This window comes from Ambystoma mexicanum, chromosome 4p (assembly GCF_040938575.1).
Source record: "Ambystoma mexicanum isolate Mex_15411 chromosome 4p, UKY_AmexF1_1, whole genome shotgun sequence".
Classification (NCBI taxonomy): domain Eukaryota; kingdom Metazoa; phylum Chordata; class Amphibia; order Caudata; family Ambystomatidae; genus Ambystoma; species Ambystoma mexicanum.
Window position 1 is genome coordinate 1,164,408,775 of NC_090927.1, and position 17,641 is coordinate 1,164,426,415.

Genomic DNA, 17,641 nt, shown 5'->3' on the forward strand with positions numbered 1-17,641 from the left:
ACGTTTTGGTTCTGGTGGACGAGAGGTTCCGACATTTCACGGGTCTGGAACCTGTGGCTCAACAGATGTCTTGCGCTACAACTCCCATGATGTCATCTCTCTGCATTGACTATGCTGGATAGAGCTGATGGGAGTTGTAGTCCAAAACATCTGAAGAGCCAACGGTTGCAGATCTCTGCTATATTATGTGGCTCTAAGGGCGTACCAGAGTTTGAACCTATTGACGACACGACTTAACTTCTAGAAGAAAAGCATGCGAGGACTAACGATAAAAGAGCATCCGCGTAATGAGCACTGCTTTCAAAATCTGGAAAATAAAACAGAATGACAATACCATCAAGTGGATCATCCCAAACAGGTGGAATGTGCAGAGAATGTGTTTTATGAAATTGGGGATTTCATTAAGGAAAGTATACAGTGCTAATACAGTGCTTTTAATCAGATCATTATTACAAATGCAATGAAGATAGTTCAATTTCAATAGTGTTAGCCATGATGCCAGATGACAACGGAAAAGAGAATGAAAAGATTAGGAGCATAACCAGGAAGAATACAAGATGGTTTGACTTGTGTTTTCAGCAGAATACAACAGGTTACTCAGTTTTGGAACCATTTAGCAAAGGGGATTTTCTTCCAGTCAGTCAACCTTTAATTCTGTTAACATACCCATCCTAAATGTTGTGATTTTCAGTAGTCTGTATAGACCCAGAGATGAATGGGGAGGTAATGGAAAAGGTGTCTGAGGTCGATAATAGATAATTCAATGAACAGCAACGATTCGAGTGGCGCCACACATCCATAGGAGTCTCTTAGAAATACACTTCAGAGCCCTCTTGATAAATAGATTGCTTTATTTTTCCTATTGAGATCACAGTACCTGGATTTGAAGTAGCCGCTTTTCCAGCAGGTCCCGTCTCCCGACGGTACTCTCGGCGGCTGCCAGCCGGTCCTGAACATCCTTCAACCAGGACCATGTGCTCTGCAGCACCACCTCAAAGGACTGGTGCTCCTGCAAGGCGACCAGGGAAGCCCGCAGCTTCTCCTTGACCGTCTTGACCAGATTCTGATACCCGCTCTGAAGCTGGGAAGCCAAGCGCACTTCGCTACCATCACCGCAGCCTATTTCATTCAAAGCTTGGGCTCGCTGGGACAGCCTGTCAAAAGATTCCCTGATTTAAGAAAAAAAGAGAAATTGGTGTATTTCAAAGTAAAGAAACACATATCACACAGCTGTATCCCCATAGATTGCGCTCATTAGGTACACTCGTTAAGTCGCCCAGGGCACCTTCGTCCACGTCCATGTACAGTAACGTGTGCATGCCCCAGCTTCTAAATAACGCAGAAAAAAGCCATGCTCCTGTGAAGGAACTCTTAATTTGAAAACACAACCCACCTTTGCATTCAACCGGCGGCTGCAGCGCCACCGGAATGTTGAGACAACATCCGTGCCTGGTGCAGAAAACAAAGTGGCAGGTGAAGACCAACAGAAGAGAACTGCTCAGCTTTCTAGGTTACGATTCACTGATCCAACTAATGCATAACACGTTTGACCAACGCATTCCATTCACTTAATCATGTAATGTCATGATTAAGGTTGGAAAAACCGAAAGGAGTTGGATATTGGATGAGTTACACATTTGTGGGAAAAATTAAAATGAGGGAAAACTAAATGTTGAATTTTTCAATTTGAAAGGTTAATAAGGAAATAGAGGTGTACCGATGTGTAACAAATAAATACAATACAGACAGACCCATTAAGAATGGGCTAATCTATATCCCAGGTGGTGGACCAATACTAAGGTGAGACAAGTGGCATGGCTGCAAGATGCCATCCTATGTACGTGCCATTCTCCTGGGCTAAATATTTCAACTCGTTTGTATAATCTCCTCCATATTTGCTGCAGGTGTTTGCCAATTCAGGTATGAAAGGACAGATGACGCAAACAAACCGGAAAAGGGGAGAATTTCAAAAGGGGTCATGGAATGAGTTACGCACATATCACAGGGGACAGACTGTGATCCACAAATGTACTCTAGAAAATCCCCACAGAAATGGTTATGTTGAAATTGTGTGGCTAATAAATACAAACAACAGACCTGCCATTTTTCTTTTCGGAGATGTCTGTGGCTTGGCTTTCTACTAGTGTGATCAGTCTTTGCCTCTCAGGAGAGGGAGCTGAATGGGACAGCTCATGACACGGTTTCTATGGTAGCGTCAGCGGCTACTGTGACATCACAGTGATCTTGCGGAATTCCCTGCCCCTTTGCATTCAAGCTAGCCCTTGGTGGCCATTTTCTCTTTCCAGCTTTTAGACTATGGGAGGTCATCAAACTGTTTAGGCTACCTTTAAAATATTTTTGACCAAAGCTGAAATGTTTCCCAGTTAGCAAACCTTTCTACAATGTCAATGCCGGTTTTTAATAGCCTTATTTTATTAAATGCCCACTGCTATGAATTTTCTTTGAAAGAAATACTCATCTGTCTGATGCCTTCAAAATAATCGACAGGATGCCAGCTCGTGTTACTTTTACATTTTGTCTAAGTGGTTTATTTTGGAGTGGCCTCTCAATGATCCTTATGTTAATGTATTGATGCTGAGATTTCCATTTGGTGCAATATCTCTATTGAAGTCTATGGAAGTTGTTCTCTACTTCGTATGGAATAACACGCCCCTCTGCAAACACTGATGAATGCAGAACTTCTATCTCCATTATTCTATCTCTGATTTTGATTGACATGTGGCTAGGTTTCTTGCTTTGCGACCAAAAAGAACTAAGCTTTGGACAGTGTAAGATTCATTTTGGGCCATTTTGGAGGAGTACTAGGTTTTCAGCCAGGGGTTTTGATAAAGATTTTAAAGAGTAGTCTGATAGAAGCTCACAGGAGGGGGTAGGCTGCTTGTAGTCTCCCGCAGGGTACCGTTTTGCCAGAGTAGCTATTGTGGTGGCCATTTCCCTTTCAGTCTAGTATTGTCACCTTCCTCTAATAGGCGAGAGCTAATTACAGAAGTGGAAAGCTACTTCAAATATACATGGAATATAAAGACTGCTGGATGGTTACTGCATTGCGTTCTGCTCGCTCAGTGGTGGATGGTCTCTGTATGCATATAGTCAAGAGAAACTGGAACCCATTAAGTGCTGTATCCAGGTGTACTAAAGTTACCTGGAGTTTTATATAAAAAGGGCTCGCATCTGGTCTGTGTCTGGACTACCACTTATCCTCCTGGAAGCTACTACAGTTTCTCAATGCTGTGCAAATGACCTGGCATCTGACAGTCTTTACTTTTTCAGACCCTAGTCTAGCTGTTCTTCTCTTCCAAAAACAGCACTAAGCTGGAGATGTTTTGAGTTTGCTAATCATTGGTCATGACCCAAGCTAATCGGCACGCTCGGGGAAATAGATGATGCAAGCGCCTTATGCAGAGAGGTGGCAAAATGACTGTCTGGTTATGTTCCGGGATAGGAGCACACTTCAGCCATGGTAGCTTGTGCTACTTGAACTAAATGTTTATGCACCAAGGGGAAAACCTCAGCACCTTTTTGAATGCTTCATGGGTTCTCTTCATGTGTCCAATGCAATCGCCATGCTTTGACATAGCTCTGGCACCATGAGATGAACCTAAGGTTTCAACATTGGAAAGTTGAAAACAGGGACGTGTTGGGGTCAAATACCAGGACATAAATTGTAGAGCGTGAATTGTTACACAGAACCAGATTCCAACATTGGATCAACATTTCCAATGTATGGTCTCAGAATGTGTATTGCAACTCGTAGAGAGTGAGGGCTGGGAGGTTTGGAGCCTTGGGTGCTATGTGGCAGGCTGCACCAGGACCTGCCTTGACAAAGTGAGGATCTGGAACATTGGCCAAATGGATAATTGACCATTTCCTGACCTTTTCATTACTCCCCAAGGTCTTCACCACATTCCTGGTAAGCCTTGCCAATATTCCATAATATGTTGGATTCATTGTATGCAGTTATGAAAAGTTAAACGCCATATGCAATGCCTTATAGCCTGCTTCAAAGTATGTGTGTTGTGTGCAGGAAGCTTTAGAACACATTTTTAATGAAACACTGATACTACTGGCAAGTGTTACTACCGAAAATAACTTTTATGACGATTTTCTTAAAATTGACATGTCATTCATTTGGAAGGATGGGGAAGCAGATATAAGGTTAGGCTTGGAGTTGAGAGCTAGGGGGGGCCAGGAGATAAAAGGATTGTGGGTGAGGGCAGAAGGGGACAATAAGGGAATGTGGGCCATTCAAGGATAGCAACAGAAAGGAAAGTGGCTTTATTAAGTAAGTAGGGAAAATGAAGGCGGCAATGGTGGAGGGCTTGTGGGGAGGCCCACTTTATAATGGCATGTTGAAAGACAGTGTGTGGTCTAAATGTTGCAAAAAAAGCCTTAGAGAGCTTTAAAAAAATCTTTAGGAAAATCATCAAAAACATTCTAAGAAATAACTTTAAAAATATTTGTCATAATGGTTTTCTGAAAAATCATCAAAGACATGTCATCACTTAGCCAAGGTGTCTTAGGCATATGTAAACACCAAGATGACATGATTCCGGGGCCTTTATCAAAAGGCCCATTGTTTAGCCTCTTATGTTAGCCTCGGGCTAAAAGTACTGAACAAGGGAGTTCAATGACTGTACCATGACTGGTGAAGACCTGCCTCCACTTCTATGTACACATCTGCCAACTGCACTCAAGTGCAATAAAACAAACACTGTGTGGCGCACAGTGCGGAGGACGAGGCAAAGATGGCAGGAAGACTATGAACCTGTTCTGGTGTACCAGAGATGAAATTGACAGTTACAAAAGAGCAGGTGTGAACTCGTATGAAGTCAGTTACTAACAATGATGCTGAGCCAGAAGACCACTCGTGCAAAAGAGTTCAAACTCAGTCAATGTCTGCTTGGCGGTACAATTCCCCTTAAAATAGTGCTATTGCAAACGGATTTCTGTCTCTCTTGCCAGCTTACAAGCTGTGTTTCAGTAAGGGCACAATGTCCCAAATCCTATCTCTGTTTGGGGATTAATAAATGAACTAGCTGCCTATGGCTAGGGCCAGAGACCACCTCCCACTTCTCCATCTTCCATAGGGAGGTGCAATGACTATGTAAGGCTAGCAGACTGGCTGTGCTCTCCACCTATTTAGGCCCAATTGAGGAAACCGTCCTGCCGCTGTGCCTTCACCCGCTACTTGCAATACGCAGGCTCACTGTGGATGACGCACATGGTTCTCCACACTACACAATGGCAGGTATCTCCTATGAAACTATCAGCTTAGAGAGCTGAAAGCCCAGAGGGTCTCCTCTCTTGGGTTTTAAGTCAAAGAAAAGTTGCATTCTTAAATAATTGCTGAGCCGTGCAAGTCGTGGCTTTCCCTGTCTGTTGCACAGGACGTGGTTGGCTACGTCCTAGTAACAACTGCTACAATTGCAGATAAGAAACCTGAAACAGGAATAGACTGTGTCCTATTGCACTGGGGAGATGGGAGTATTGTGTGCCCGCTGCGTGGTGAGTAGTATGTGATTAACCCTGATACCACTACATACACTAGTCAAAGGTGAAAAAACCACTCGCGCTCCGCGCTTGGCCATTAGAGTTCACAATAATTGTCCAGATACAAAGTGTCCCAAAGTCTTCAACTGCTTGGTATTACAGTTTATTGTCTGGTATTTAAGTTAGCAGAAATAGCCAACACGCGTTTCGACTAAAGTCTTTTTCAAGGCAAATGGGTTTTTTCTATAGTTTATCAATAAGTAGATTGGAGCATTCCTTTGAAGTATTAAATGATATGGATAATGCTAAAGCCAGCCACCCCCCTCGTTGGAGTCAAAGATTTGGTGAGGTATCCTGTATGGAGTCACTTCACAGATGCTCCGTGTCTATTTGGACAATTATTGTGAACTTTACTGGCCAAGCGCGGAGCGCAAGTGATTTTATAACCTTTGGCTATAATTGCCGGTGTCGCATTTTAGTGAGAAAATACTGCCGGGCTTAAGGCCTCTCTTGCGATTGTTCGGCTCAGCACGGCAAGAGGGTTTACAACAGTTCACAGAGCACAAGTAATAACGCAGTCCATTGTAAACACTGTCATACATATGGTGAGCAACCAACTGTAAAAAGAAAATGGTTGCAAATTTAGGGAGGTGTACACTGGTGCCGATTCATAAACTATATATAGTTAATTCCAAATGTGGACCGCCTGTGAACTACAAAAAATATTGCGTGGCAGAGCTCAACTGCCCTTTGTATCAGGGATCAACTGCCCCAATTCCTAGTCTGAAATCAATGTTAAACGGCTCGGGCCATTAGTGACTCCCAATGGAAAAATCATACGAAAATCCCACAAACAAATATGAACCAGGAATGTTGGCTACCTCAAAGAAATCCTGCCAATGTCTCTTTTGTAAGAATATCATTCAAGTAAATCTACAGGGCGCCTGACAGGGTCCCGATATACCCAGGTGGGTACAAATATAAATATCAAATAATCAGGATGCTAGATCCCTAATACAGCTGCTTGGTTTTGAACATATAATTTTATTTCAAACCAGATTTTCCAGATGATTTCTCAATTATTTACAAGACTTTCGATAAGCACGAAAGTTTCATCTGTCCGTTGTAACTTTCGTGCTCATCGAAAGTCTTGTAAATAATTGAGAAATCATCTGAGAAATCTGGTTTGAAATAAAATTATATGTTCAAAACCACGCAGCTGTATTTGGGATCTCTCATCCTGATTATTTGATATTTAGACTATCATTCAGTCCTGCAAAATGTATCTTTTTTTACATGTTTTTTAAAAGCATAATATTTAATAGAATCTCGCATGAGAAGTACTGACAGAACCGAATCATGCCACCGGAATCCCAGTTTGTTCCAGAGATACATTTGTACGCTAGTGGCAGTAAAGGGCTTCACTAGAACAGAATTCTAAGCTATGTATGTCAAATATTTTGGAAAAATTACAGACAACTCGCATAGTCTGCTACCACAGCTGTGGCAATTACAAACTTCCTACACAAGCCGGAATTCAGAAATAAACACCCATGAGCTGAATGTGGCCACTTTTTGCCTCTGAAGACAGGCCTGTGTTGCGTAAGGTGTCCACGGTGCACGTGGTGCAGGTAGACGCGGACATCTGTACCTTGACGCCTGTAGTTCCTCCAGGAATGTTTCCACCTTCTGCATCTCGTCCTTCTTCTCAGGAATGTGCTGCTTCCTTTCGCCCAGGGATTCGGTGCTAATCCTCTCCTCCATGTCATGCAGCCACAGATTCAGCTTCTTGTGCTGATCCTCAAAGCTATATGAAAAGATGAATACACAGAATCTCAATAGGGACGCACAGAAATCTATGAAATTCTCACAGTGTGGCTGCTCGGGTGAATCAATATCGACCAAGGAGCAAGACCACATTATTGCATGCAGACATTACTTGGTTTCAAGCTTCACACCTTTTATGCTACTACTGTGGCTATGTCTGTCCAATGCCTTTTCAGTGCTACTAGCAACAAACAACACATCATTATATTGCTGTGGCAACTATGCCTCAGTACCGTGCAACTAATACATGATTGCCATATCTCAATTTATCTTCCAACCCCTCCCGATCCTCCTCCACCCTTATTTCCTCTTTCCTACTCCCCTCTTTGCTTCATTCTGTCTTCTTCCCCTCTAGAACTTCAAAGTGCTTTACAAGCAGCGTAGATAAGTGCATGCATCTGAGATATCATCCGTGACCCTCAGGACAATCTTCAGGTCAACGGTTCTCCTTTTTATTCACCTTTCCAAATACACCAAACTGTACCGGGGGGGATGGGAGGGGCTGAGGATGAGTTACCTCTCTCTACCACCATCTGCTCGAGTTGAATAATACCGCCTCCTTTTCCTCTGAAAACTCACCAATCCTGCCCTCTGATCTCCTGCCATCTGGCATGCTCCTCAGACTTGTATCTTTTGCTGCATTCCTTTGGTCTCCCTCGGGTTTCCCCAGCTGTCTACACCTCTGCCTCCCTCCTTACCTTTCTCCTCCATGCGCCTCCTCTATCCTTCTCTAACCCTTCACGCTCCAAAGTGGATTGGTTTCCACAGGCTCTTATCGAACGTCAAATAAACCTGCAATTGCAATTCTCTCTGACCTTCCCAATTCTGTGACACTGTCCTGAAGCGCTTTCCTGTCCTTCATGCATTGTTTCTTAAATGTGTGAAATTCCTTGTTGGCCTTAGCCAGCTGCTCCTGTATGGTGCTGACAACAAGCTTGGGGAGATACACATAAAGCTTTTCCCCTTCTTCTGCAGCAGCCTCCAACTTTTTCTGCCCATCGCCAAGGGAATCAATCACATCCTGCAAATGAAAAAAAGACACATTCCATTAGAGCAGGTAGTCAACTTCTGGTTAAATTCATCTATGTGACTCACATACAGGCCAGACTAGAACTGCGCTCTGCCAATAAGAACTCAGGGAATCCTCATGAATAGAGAATATAGGACGGAGATCATGCAATTTCCAAAATAGTATAGAGCCGGCTTCATGCCAGCTTGCTGACGTAGACTGCATAAGCAGGGAAAAGGCATGCATGCAACTCCATGAATCCCTGCCATTGGAAACAACCATTCTACACCAATGTCACCAACATACACAGTGTTACCAATATAACAATGCTCACAACTTTGGAGGAGGCTGGGGACCTGTGATATTTCATCTGTGACTTGAATTGCATCGATTTTGAAGAAGCCAGGGCTACACTTCATTTACACCTCTTCATTTCTACGGTTCATATTTGTTGCTGCATTATTACAATTCACTGATAAACCTAGGCACCCCAACCATGCCAGTCTGCACTCATGCTGGACACTGTTGGATGGGCATTGCTCACATGAGGATGCGAGGAACCCACTACCAGAGCGCTGTGCCACAATACACTGCTCACTGCATTCACTACTCAGCTCACAGCCTGCCTCAGTGCAAACTACAAGCAGCGACAAGCTTGCACCACCTGTGTGGACCATCCCTTCAACCCTAACTTACATCTGCTAATGCCCACATACAGCTGATCGGCATCCTGGGCACATCCACCTAAATTCTCTGGACTGTCAGGGACCCGAGCTGTGTTCTTGCAGCACTTTTGTATAAGGATACAGTACTGCAAATGTGCAAGAGTGTATGTCTTTACTCTGCCAGCCTTCACTTTGTCAGACATTTACTTTGTCACATTTGCTTCACCAGACATTTACTTTGTCATTTCACGGGGAGAGCCCTTGCTCCCTCCCTTCTTTTGTACCCCATATTCTCCCCCTGTCCCCACTATCCCCTGAGCTCAATCCTAACTTCGTGCTATCCCTAACCACGTCCATTATCATCATCACAATGTGAAGATGCAGACAAAGTAAAGGCATGACAAAGTAAATGCATGACAAAGTAAGTGTCTGGCAAAGTAAATGTATGATAAAGTAAGTCTGTGTCAAAGTAAAGGGCAGATACCATGTGCACAATGCAAACTACCTTTTGATTTTGACAATGTCATTGGAAACGTGCCATCTACTTGCTGCAAAGTAGTTGATCCGAATCAAGCACCTTCTCCCATTGTGCTCTGTATTAAAGGAATAGTGCGCTCAAAAATATTATATGTCCCAAAAGATGGGCAATAATCAAAAACATGCATTAAACATAATTTTAAAGAGAGTTCTTATGTAAACTTTTGAGCAAACAAGGCTCAAAGCGTTTACATGGGAGCATGCATTTTGCCATTTCAGGCAGCCTCCTCAGCTCATGTTAAGCTCGGCCCTAGCGGCACTAAACAAGCAGCAAAAGCCCCCTACTGAGAGCTTTTGCTTACTGTAGCCAGAGCATAGCTATACATGAGCTGAGGAGGCTGCCTTCACTTTCATTTTACGTTTCCGGTGCTCCCCAAGCCCAGGAAAGCACAGAAAACGTCGAATGAAAGGCAAAAAGTAAAGGCACAGCTATTATAAATACAACATTCTTGCATTTGTGATTTCTGTGGTTGGAAAACCACAGAAATCATAAATACAACAAAGTTGTATTTCTGACTGCGGTGGCTTTTGCTTTGAGTCTCCTGTGCTCCCCGGTTTGGGGGAGTCCAGGAGACTCAAAGCGAATGCCGGCGCAGTCAGAAATACAACATTATTGCATTTGTAAATGCTGCGGTTTCCTTTCTATGTTTGTCGGGCTCCGGTAAACGTAGAAAGAAAACCACTGCGTTTTTAATTACAACAACGCCCGCCTCCAAGGCTCGATTTTAAGGCTCCTGTTGGTTTCCTGTAAGGTGACGGTTCTGCGGTAAGCCCTCCGCTGATGCCCCGTGTCGTCCTCTTGTTCCTCCCACCCCCGCTGATGCCCTGTGTCGTCCTCTTGTTCCCCACCCCCCACTGATGCCCCGTGTCATCCTCTTTTTCCCCCCACCCCCCGCTGATGCCCCGTGTCATCCTTTTGTTCCCCACCCCCTTGCTGATGCTCTGTGTCGTCCTCTTGTTCCCCCACCCCCACTGATGCCCCGTGTCATCCTCTTCTCCCCCCACCTCCCCGCTGATGCCCCGTGTCGTCCTCTTGTTCCCCACCCCCTTGCTGATGCTCCGTGTCGTCCTCTTGTTCCCCCACCTCCCGCCAATGCCCCGTGTTGTCCTCTTGTCCCCCCACCACCCGCTGATGCCCTGTGTCGTCCTCTTGTCCCCCAACCCCCGCTGATGCCCTGTGTAATCCTCTTGTTCACCCCACCCCCTGCTGATGCTCTGTGTCGTCCCCTTATTCCCCCACCCCCCGCTGATGCCCAGTGTCATCCTCTTGTTCCCCCCACCCTCCTATGATGCCCTGTTGTGTTCTCTTTGTACCCACCACCCTCCTATGTTGCCCTGTGTTGTCCATGTGGTTCTCTCTGTATCCCCACCTCCTATGCCCCGTTTTGTCTCTCTGTGTCCCCCTACCCACTTGTAGTCAAGATATAGTCCTGTATCTGTGCCCTCCTCCTCCCCCTTTGTCCATCTGTGAGCCCACTCCTCATTGTTTTGTTGGCTCCCTGCCCCTATGTCCATCTGTGTTTGCCCCCCACTGCCCCTTGCGTCCTTTCATGTGGTCCTCCATTTGCCCCTGCATCTATTATTGTAGGCCCCCCCTGCCACATGTTCATCTTTGTGCTCCCCTGTATCCATCTGATTCCCCCTCCTGCTTATCTTCCTGTTCATCTCACTTCCCCTTTCTTTCTCCTGCTCTTTCATCCTTGCCTCTGCCTCCTCCTTCTCCCTCTCCCCTCACCCCACCCTTCCTTTCTTCCTTCCTTCCCCTCCTTCCCCCTTCTGTCTATTCTCTGGCACTACCCCAATTGCCATCAGGCATAGTAATTGTAGCTCCTGCCTTCTGCTTCCATCCTCCCTTCCTCCCCCTTTTTTCCTTCTATTTTATAAGCACTTACTCTTATCACTGTCCTTGACCTCTGATAAAGAGCCTATCTGTTTCCCCCTCCTCCTTCGTGTCTTCTCCTCCCCTCCCCTCCCCCTAGCACTACCTTGATTGTTCATTGACCCTTAAGATAGTCACCTGTTTGTTCCTCTCCCCTCCCATTTCCACTCCTCCCCCACTTTCCTCCCCTCCTCCCCCTCCTTTTGTCATTTTTGCACTGCAAAAATTGCCGTCAGGCATAGTAATGCTACTGCTTGCATTGTCTCCTTTTTTCCTCCCTCTCCTCTCCATTATTTGTTCCATGCACTTGTACCATCTGTTATGAAATGATAGTTATTTCTCACATTCTGATTTGCTTCAAGGACCTGTAAGAATGTAACTGTATTTTCCCTTGTTTCCCTCCCTCCTTGAAGTGCTTTTAATCACATTCTGTATAGGCGCTATACAAACAATTAATCAATCAATCAATCAATATTTAGGTTTGCTGTGGCTTCAGCTTTGAGTCTCCTGGGCTCCTCCGACCCGGGGGAGCCCAGGAGACTCAAAGCTGAAGCCGCCACAGTCAGAAATACAACGTTATAAATGCTGCGGTTTTCTTTCTAAGTTAGAAAGAAAACCGCAGCATTTATTTTGCAGTGCTTTTAAAAAAGAGTGAAGTTTAAAGCACTTACCAGCAGCAGCTTGTGTTAATCTTGCTCTCCGGCAATAATGAAGCAAAAGCCACCTGCTGGTAGCTTTTGTTTATTACAGCTGGCTGGCTTTTGCTTCATTAGGGCCGCAAAGGCAGAAATTAACACAAGCACAGGAGGCTCATCCATTTCACAAAATGGATGCCTCCTAGTGCTATAAATGTGTGACTTTGAGCATCATTTGCTCAAAAGTTTACATAGGAACTTTCTTAATGAATATTTTTTATATATATTTTTGATCATGACCCATCTTTTGAGCCAATACAATTTTTGATGGCACTATTCCTTTAAGCTCACTATACCCCGTGTGGGACCCAGGGCATGCGTGTCATCAGTTCATCAGTATAACAGTTGTTTCACCTGGGAACATGCATGATGTGTTATTTCATTGCAAAGCAGCACCTCCTGTGCAAGATTGACTGTCTCCGGCCATGTACTCGCTGGCATTACACTTTATTACTAGTTGTTCATGTTATACATTGTTATTCCACTGCCATTGGGAGTGGGAACGTCATAGCCCTCACCATTAATTAGTTGTTCTTCTATTCCTGATTACTCAGGTTATACCCGTAGGCTAACAATCATGTTTGGTCCCGGGATCATCACCCTGCCATCCCCCATCCCCGCACCCCCTCCTCTCTACCTCCTCACTCATTCACTTGTGCACACAGCCAGCTCGGCTCAGGTGCTCTCCACAGGTTAAGCCATGGCAGTCTCAAGCTTTACCAGCATTTAAAGCTTGCACAGACTGGTCGTAGACTCTAGGATAATGGATACATACTCACATCTTACACAGCTTTCATGCTTCAATGGTCAACTTGAGCACATCCTGAGCTCACAACATAACCAATCACTGTTCACCCTTATCTTAAAGATATCCATGTTCCTGCCCGAAACACAGACTGACTCCTGGCTTACCGCTGACATCCTATTTCCTCACCAACACCTCTCACCCGATGCACCAGCTGTGAGATCCCAAGCATCCAATCAGATGCAGAGAGTGGGGGGTAGATCGCTCTCCTCCGGCGGTGTCTCTTCCTGAAATGGCCTCCCTGCCCCTCTCAGACTTGAGCTGGATCTCCTTAAGTTTCGGAAGCTTCTCAAGGCCTTCCTTTTCTCTTATTCCTTCCCTTTCCCCCTCTGCCTCTTGACTGGCTGCCTGGTTCCTCAGATGCTTACAGGACACCAGGACCTCCTCGTCTAGTCGACCCCTGCACTTGGTCTCCCCTGCCCCCCGCCCTCCTTCACCCTGCACATGCCCTTCCAGACCCCCTCCTCCTGCAGTTAGTCTGGCTGGGCCTGCACCTCCTTGAGCCCTTCCTATCCCTTACCTCGCACTTAGCTAATGGACCTTCCTTCCCTTGCACTCTCTGCATTCCCCTGCCTCTGTCCACCTGGCACTCGCTTTCTCACTGGCTCTTCTGCCCTGACCGGCACTTCCACCTCCTTCCACCCCAACCCCCCCCCACACACTTCCTATTACTGCACTTGCACGAGCCAAATGTCACAAGGCCTTGTAGGACTGTTTTTTTTTTGTTGTCATCCCTGTACCCCCCCCTACCCCCTTGCTCTGTTGCGCCTTGAAACACTTGTCTATAGGGGCATTATAAATATTCAATAAATAAAATAAGTAAATGCCAGCATTTCCACATCTTCCTGATCTAGGTAAATTCCATCCCTCTAGGGTCATCGGCCCTTTCTGATCCCGTCGCCACCACCCGCCTTAAGCTATATTGCTTTTCACCTCCACAGACGCAGGCTTGGCTCCCCAGGTAAGGCAACAATGTGTACTTCTGGCAAGTTTTTGCACAATAGGACCACAATAGTGGTGACTAGCCAAGTATAATTGACTGTTACATTATCATTTATAATTGGGTATTTATAACGCACGTAATACCCAGAGGTTTCTAAGCACAGACCCGGGGGGTTGAACCTGTGTTGCTCCGCGTTGTCTTGCTTCCAAGGAAAGCACGTTGCCCCTGAGCTATCCTCCCTGCCGTAACATGACATTACATTCAACTTTTTAAAAAAACATAAACCAGCTTCACCTTTTTCCTACTAGCAGTCCCATATCCTAAACAGTGCACACTATGTACCTTCAAACACTGCAGCTTGGCTTCCAAGGTTTTACTGTCCCCGGACCGGTCAGAGGATTCCCTCCCTTCATTCTTTGCACTGGACATCCAGTCTTGGAATCCTTTCATGGTTTCTTTTTGGGAAGAAAAATTGGAAATATTAAGGTTATAAGGCAGTACAAGCGTTACTTCGGTACTATGTTGAGATTCCAAGAAATTGCAAAACTGCTGTGTGATTAAAAAAGGAATGTCTTGTCCACTGAAGGGACACATCAACGGGCTTTGGTGCGGTTCACTAAAGACACCAGAAACAGATGGCGCTGGATTCATAGTTTTTGTATGAGTGCAAATGATTTTACGCTCACAGAAAAGCGCAGTTTGCATGGGCACGTACTGCGTCTATATTCCACAACTGCATGTGCAAACACGTATATATGCGATTGGGTGGGGGTATTGGAGTGCCAATGGACATTCAATGCAAATGAGGACCACACGTGCAAACATAGACAGAGGGCCCGATAAATGGAATTTTGTACTGCTGAAAAGTGACTTTGCACTGCCGACACAAACCCTGATTCATGGAACTGCAAAGTATGTTTGTGCAGTGCAAAGTCAGTGCAATGTTATTTTGTCAGCCATGTTTGCAGTACAGAATGACTTTGCAGTGATTTTGGACTGCAAAAATACAGTTTGCACAGTTGGGGGTGTCTCCCTTTTTGTAAATCAGAATACGTTTGTGCACGCAGTGAATTGAGCACTGGTTGAGAATCGCTGTGAAAATGCAGTTTGGGAACAGGCACGCACACACTCACAAAGTATGGCTATTGCACTTTGCAGGTGCACAATTATTCCTTTGTGAATCTGGCCATTAATCTGTAGTTATAGCAGGAAATTGAATAGATAACGCAGACCCCACTCAGAGCATCAATGATGCACTTCAGGTACCAAGATGGTGGCTTGCCATGAAGTAAAGCATGATCCTCCCAGCGCATCCTGAGCACAGAGGGAGGCCAAGTCCCATCATTGTTCATTCGCAAACACTGGACACAAACAACCCCCATGGAAAACAAACCTAACCAGGCTTTGATGGGTGCAGAAACGTGTACAGCATTAAAAAGTATAAAAGCTAAGGTGTTTGCCAGCATTCTGGATGGACGGCTAAGCAAGGTTTTACCCCAACTGATCCATAGCGATCAGACGGGATATGTCGTAAACCGGCAAGGGGCAGACAACGTTCGCAAAACACTAGATCTCATGACCCTCATTCCCACCTCCGAAATCGAATCCACACTGGTCTCGATCGATGCCGAAAAGGCATTTCACCGCGTGGAGTGGAGATTTATGACAGACATTCTTTAAAAAGCAGGCTTGGGCCCAGAATGGATCAGAGGAGCCAAAGCCCTATACCAAAACACCTGAGCGAAAGTCGTGGTGAATGGAGTTGCATCACATGAATTTGAGCTGGCTAGAGGGACAAGACAAGGGTGTCCCCTCTCCCCCTTAGTGGATATTCTTGTCATGGAGCCGTCGGCTCAAAATATCAGGCGAAATCCCAACATTAAAAGCTTCGATAGATATGAAACCGAATACAAGCTTGCGTTATTTGCGGATGACATATTGGCGTACATCACCTCCCCTGACCAGTCGATACCAGCCTTGTTGCTTGATATAAAGGAATATGGGGCGCAATCTGGGTTCAGTATAAACCAACACAAAACAGTTATCCTCACCCTCAAAGAATCGGGCCTACCTCCCGCAGCCACTCCCCAGACATGGGGCTTTCAAATGTCACAAGCAAACCTGAAATATTTAGGAATAACAATAACTAGAAACCTTCGAAACCTGTTCCAAGCAAATAACGAAACGCTGTGGGCTACAATCCTGAAAGACCTGGACAACTGGAGTAAGCTTAAGTTGTCATGGAAAATTGACAGCAATTAAAATTAATGTCCTTCCGCGACTTCTTTTTCTCTTTCAGTCCTTGCCAATTGTCCTCCCGCGCACGTTTTTAAAGGCGATTAAGAACGCTCTGCTATCATTTCTATGGGACAAAGGCAGACCCTGTATCGCATATAAAACCCTGATCCTAGCCAAAGACAAGGCGGGCCTCGCCTATGCAGACATTTTTTCTTACTTTGCGGCAGCAGTGTTTCGTGTCTTGGTTGATCACATTCGGGAGTCGAAGAGCAAGCAATGGGTCGCTTTGGAAAATGGCATTTTCACCCTGTAACTATGGGCGAATGGCTCTGGGCATCTGTAAACACCATACCACGCAAGGCAAGGGAACATCCTGTATTGTTGGCTAGCTGGACACTATGGAACAAATAAAATCCTGGTATGAGGGGAGTAACAACCTGCCCATCGCTGCTTAGCTGTATTTGGACTCCTCGAATCAGAGACGCTATAATGGACCCCCTTTGCTTTCAACCTCAATATGAGCCGGGCTTGGTAAGAGTGGGACAAATGTGGAGGGAGGGTTCCTTTCTGACCAAGGAAGAACTAGAGGAAACTCAGGCTTTGACCATCGGGCCCCTTCCATACCTTCAGCTTAAGGGAGTTCCCACAGATCGCAAATGGAAGGATCAGCTACAGCGCCCCCTGAAGGCATTTGAAAACATACTGAATAAATACACAGGCTCCAAGGGTGTCATATCAAGCATGTATAAAGCACTCCTAGAGAGAGGACATCTCCCCGAGCCCAAATCCAAAGCTAAATGGGACAAGGAACTGGGGTGGGATGGGATGCCATACACAAAGCGGTGTGGAAATCCTCTGTAGCAATGCAATATAAGATGCACAACTGCAGGATATCAGTACAATGGCACCTTACCCCCCAACGTCTAGCAAAAATGTATCACGGTATTACCCCCTACTGTTGGCGTGGATGCACACAGGTCTGCGCATATTGGCATCAATGGTGGGCCTGTTCCTGGATCCATCTCTTCTGGAAAGAAGTCCTGGGGTGGATACATGACATCGAGGGCATTCAACGGGTTCTTACCACCCTTCTGGTTCTTTTCGGAATGGAGAAAATTGAAGACAGATACGCGCTCCTCCCGCACATGCCAAGAAACCTCTTGTTGGCAGCCTGTGTCTGTGTCACAATAAAGTGGAAAGCACCCTCCCTCCCAACAAAATCAGACTGGCTGAACAAAGCAAAAGAAATGTATGAAATGGAAAGCCTCACAGCCATTGTAAGGGAAACTAACACTTACATAGACCAACAGTGGCTCCCGTTCCTCCAATTTCACAGGGAAAGACAAGCTGCCTAATTAACATACCAGCCTTCAAACAGCACTAATCTTTCTGCTCACACCACGTTCTCAACTGAACGCACCAAAAAAAAAGAAAGCAAAAAAAAAACCCAGATTCAGAACACTAGTCTTAGCGTACTTTGGTATAGCATTTTACCAAACGCCAACATAAGAGACTGATCCCCCCACTATATA

The 17,641-nt window shown here is 45.4% G+C and overlaps 1 protein-coding gene across 17 annotated transcripts in view; it reads right to left on the reverse strand.

Moving 5' to 3' along the window:
- Window positions 1–17,641, reverse strand: part of SYNE1 (spectrin repeat containing nuclear envelope protein 1) — a 1,651,720-nt gene that overhangs the window by 880,148 nt on the left and 753,931 nt on the right. For all 17 annotated transcript variants that reach the window (XM_069606781.1, XM_069606782.1, XM_069606785.1 and 14 more), the window contains 4 exons: window positions 14,214–14,326; window positions 8,154–8,359; window positions 7,163–7,318; window positions 878–1,169 (listed from right to left, as the gene is read on the reverse strand). In XM_069606781.1, coding sequence (XP_069462882.1) covers window positions 878–1,169; window positions 7,163–7,318; window positions 8,154–8,359; window positions 14,214–14,326 — 767 coding nt within the window. The remainder of the gene's footprint in view (window positions 1–877; window positions 1,170–7,162; window positions 7,319–8,153; window positions 8,360–14,213; window positions 14,327–17,641) is intronic.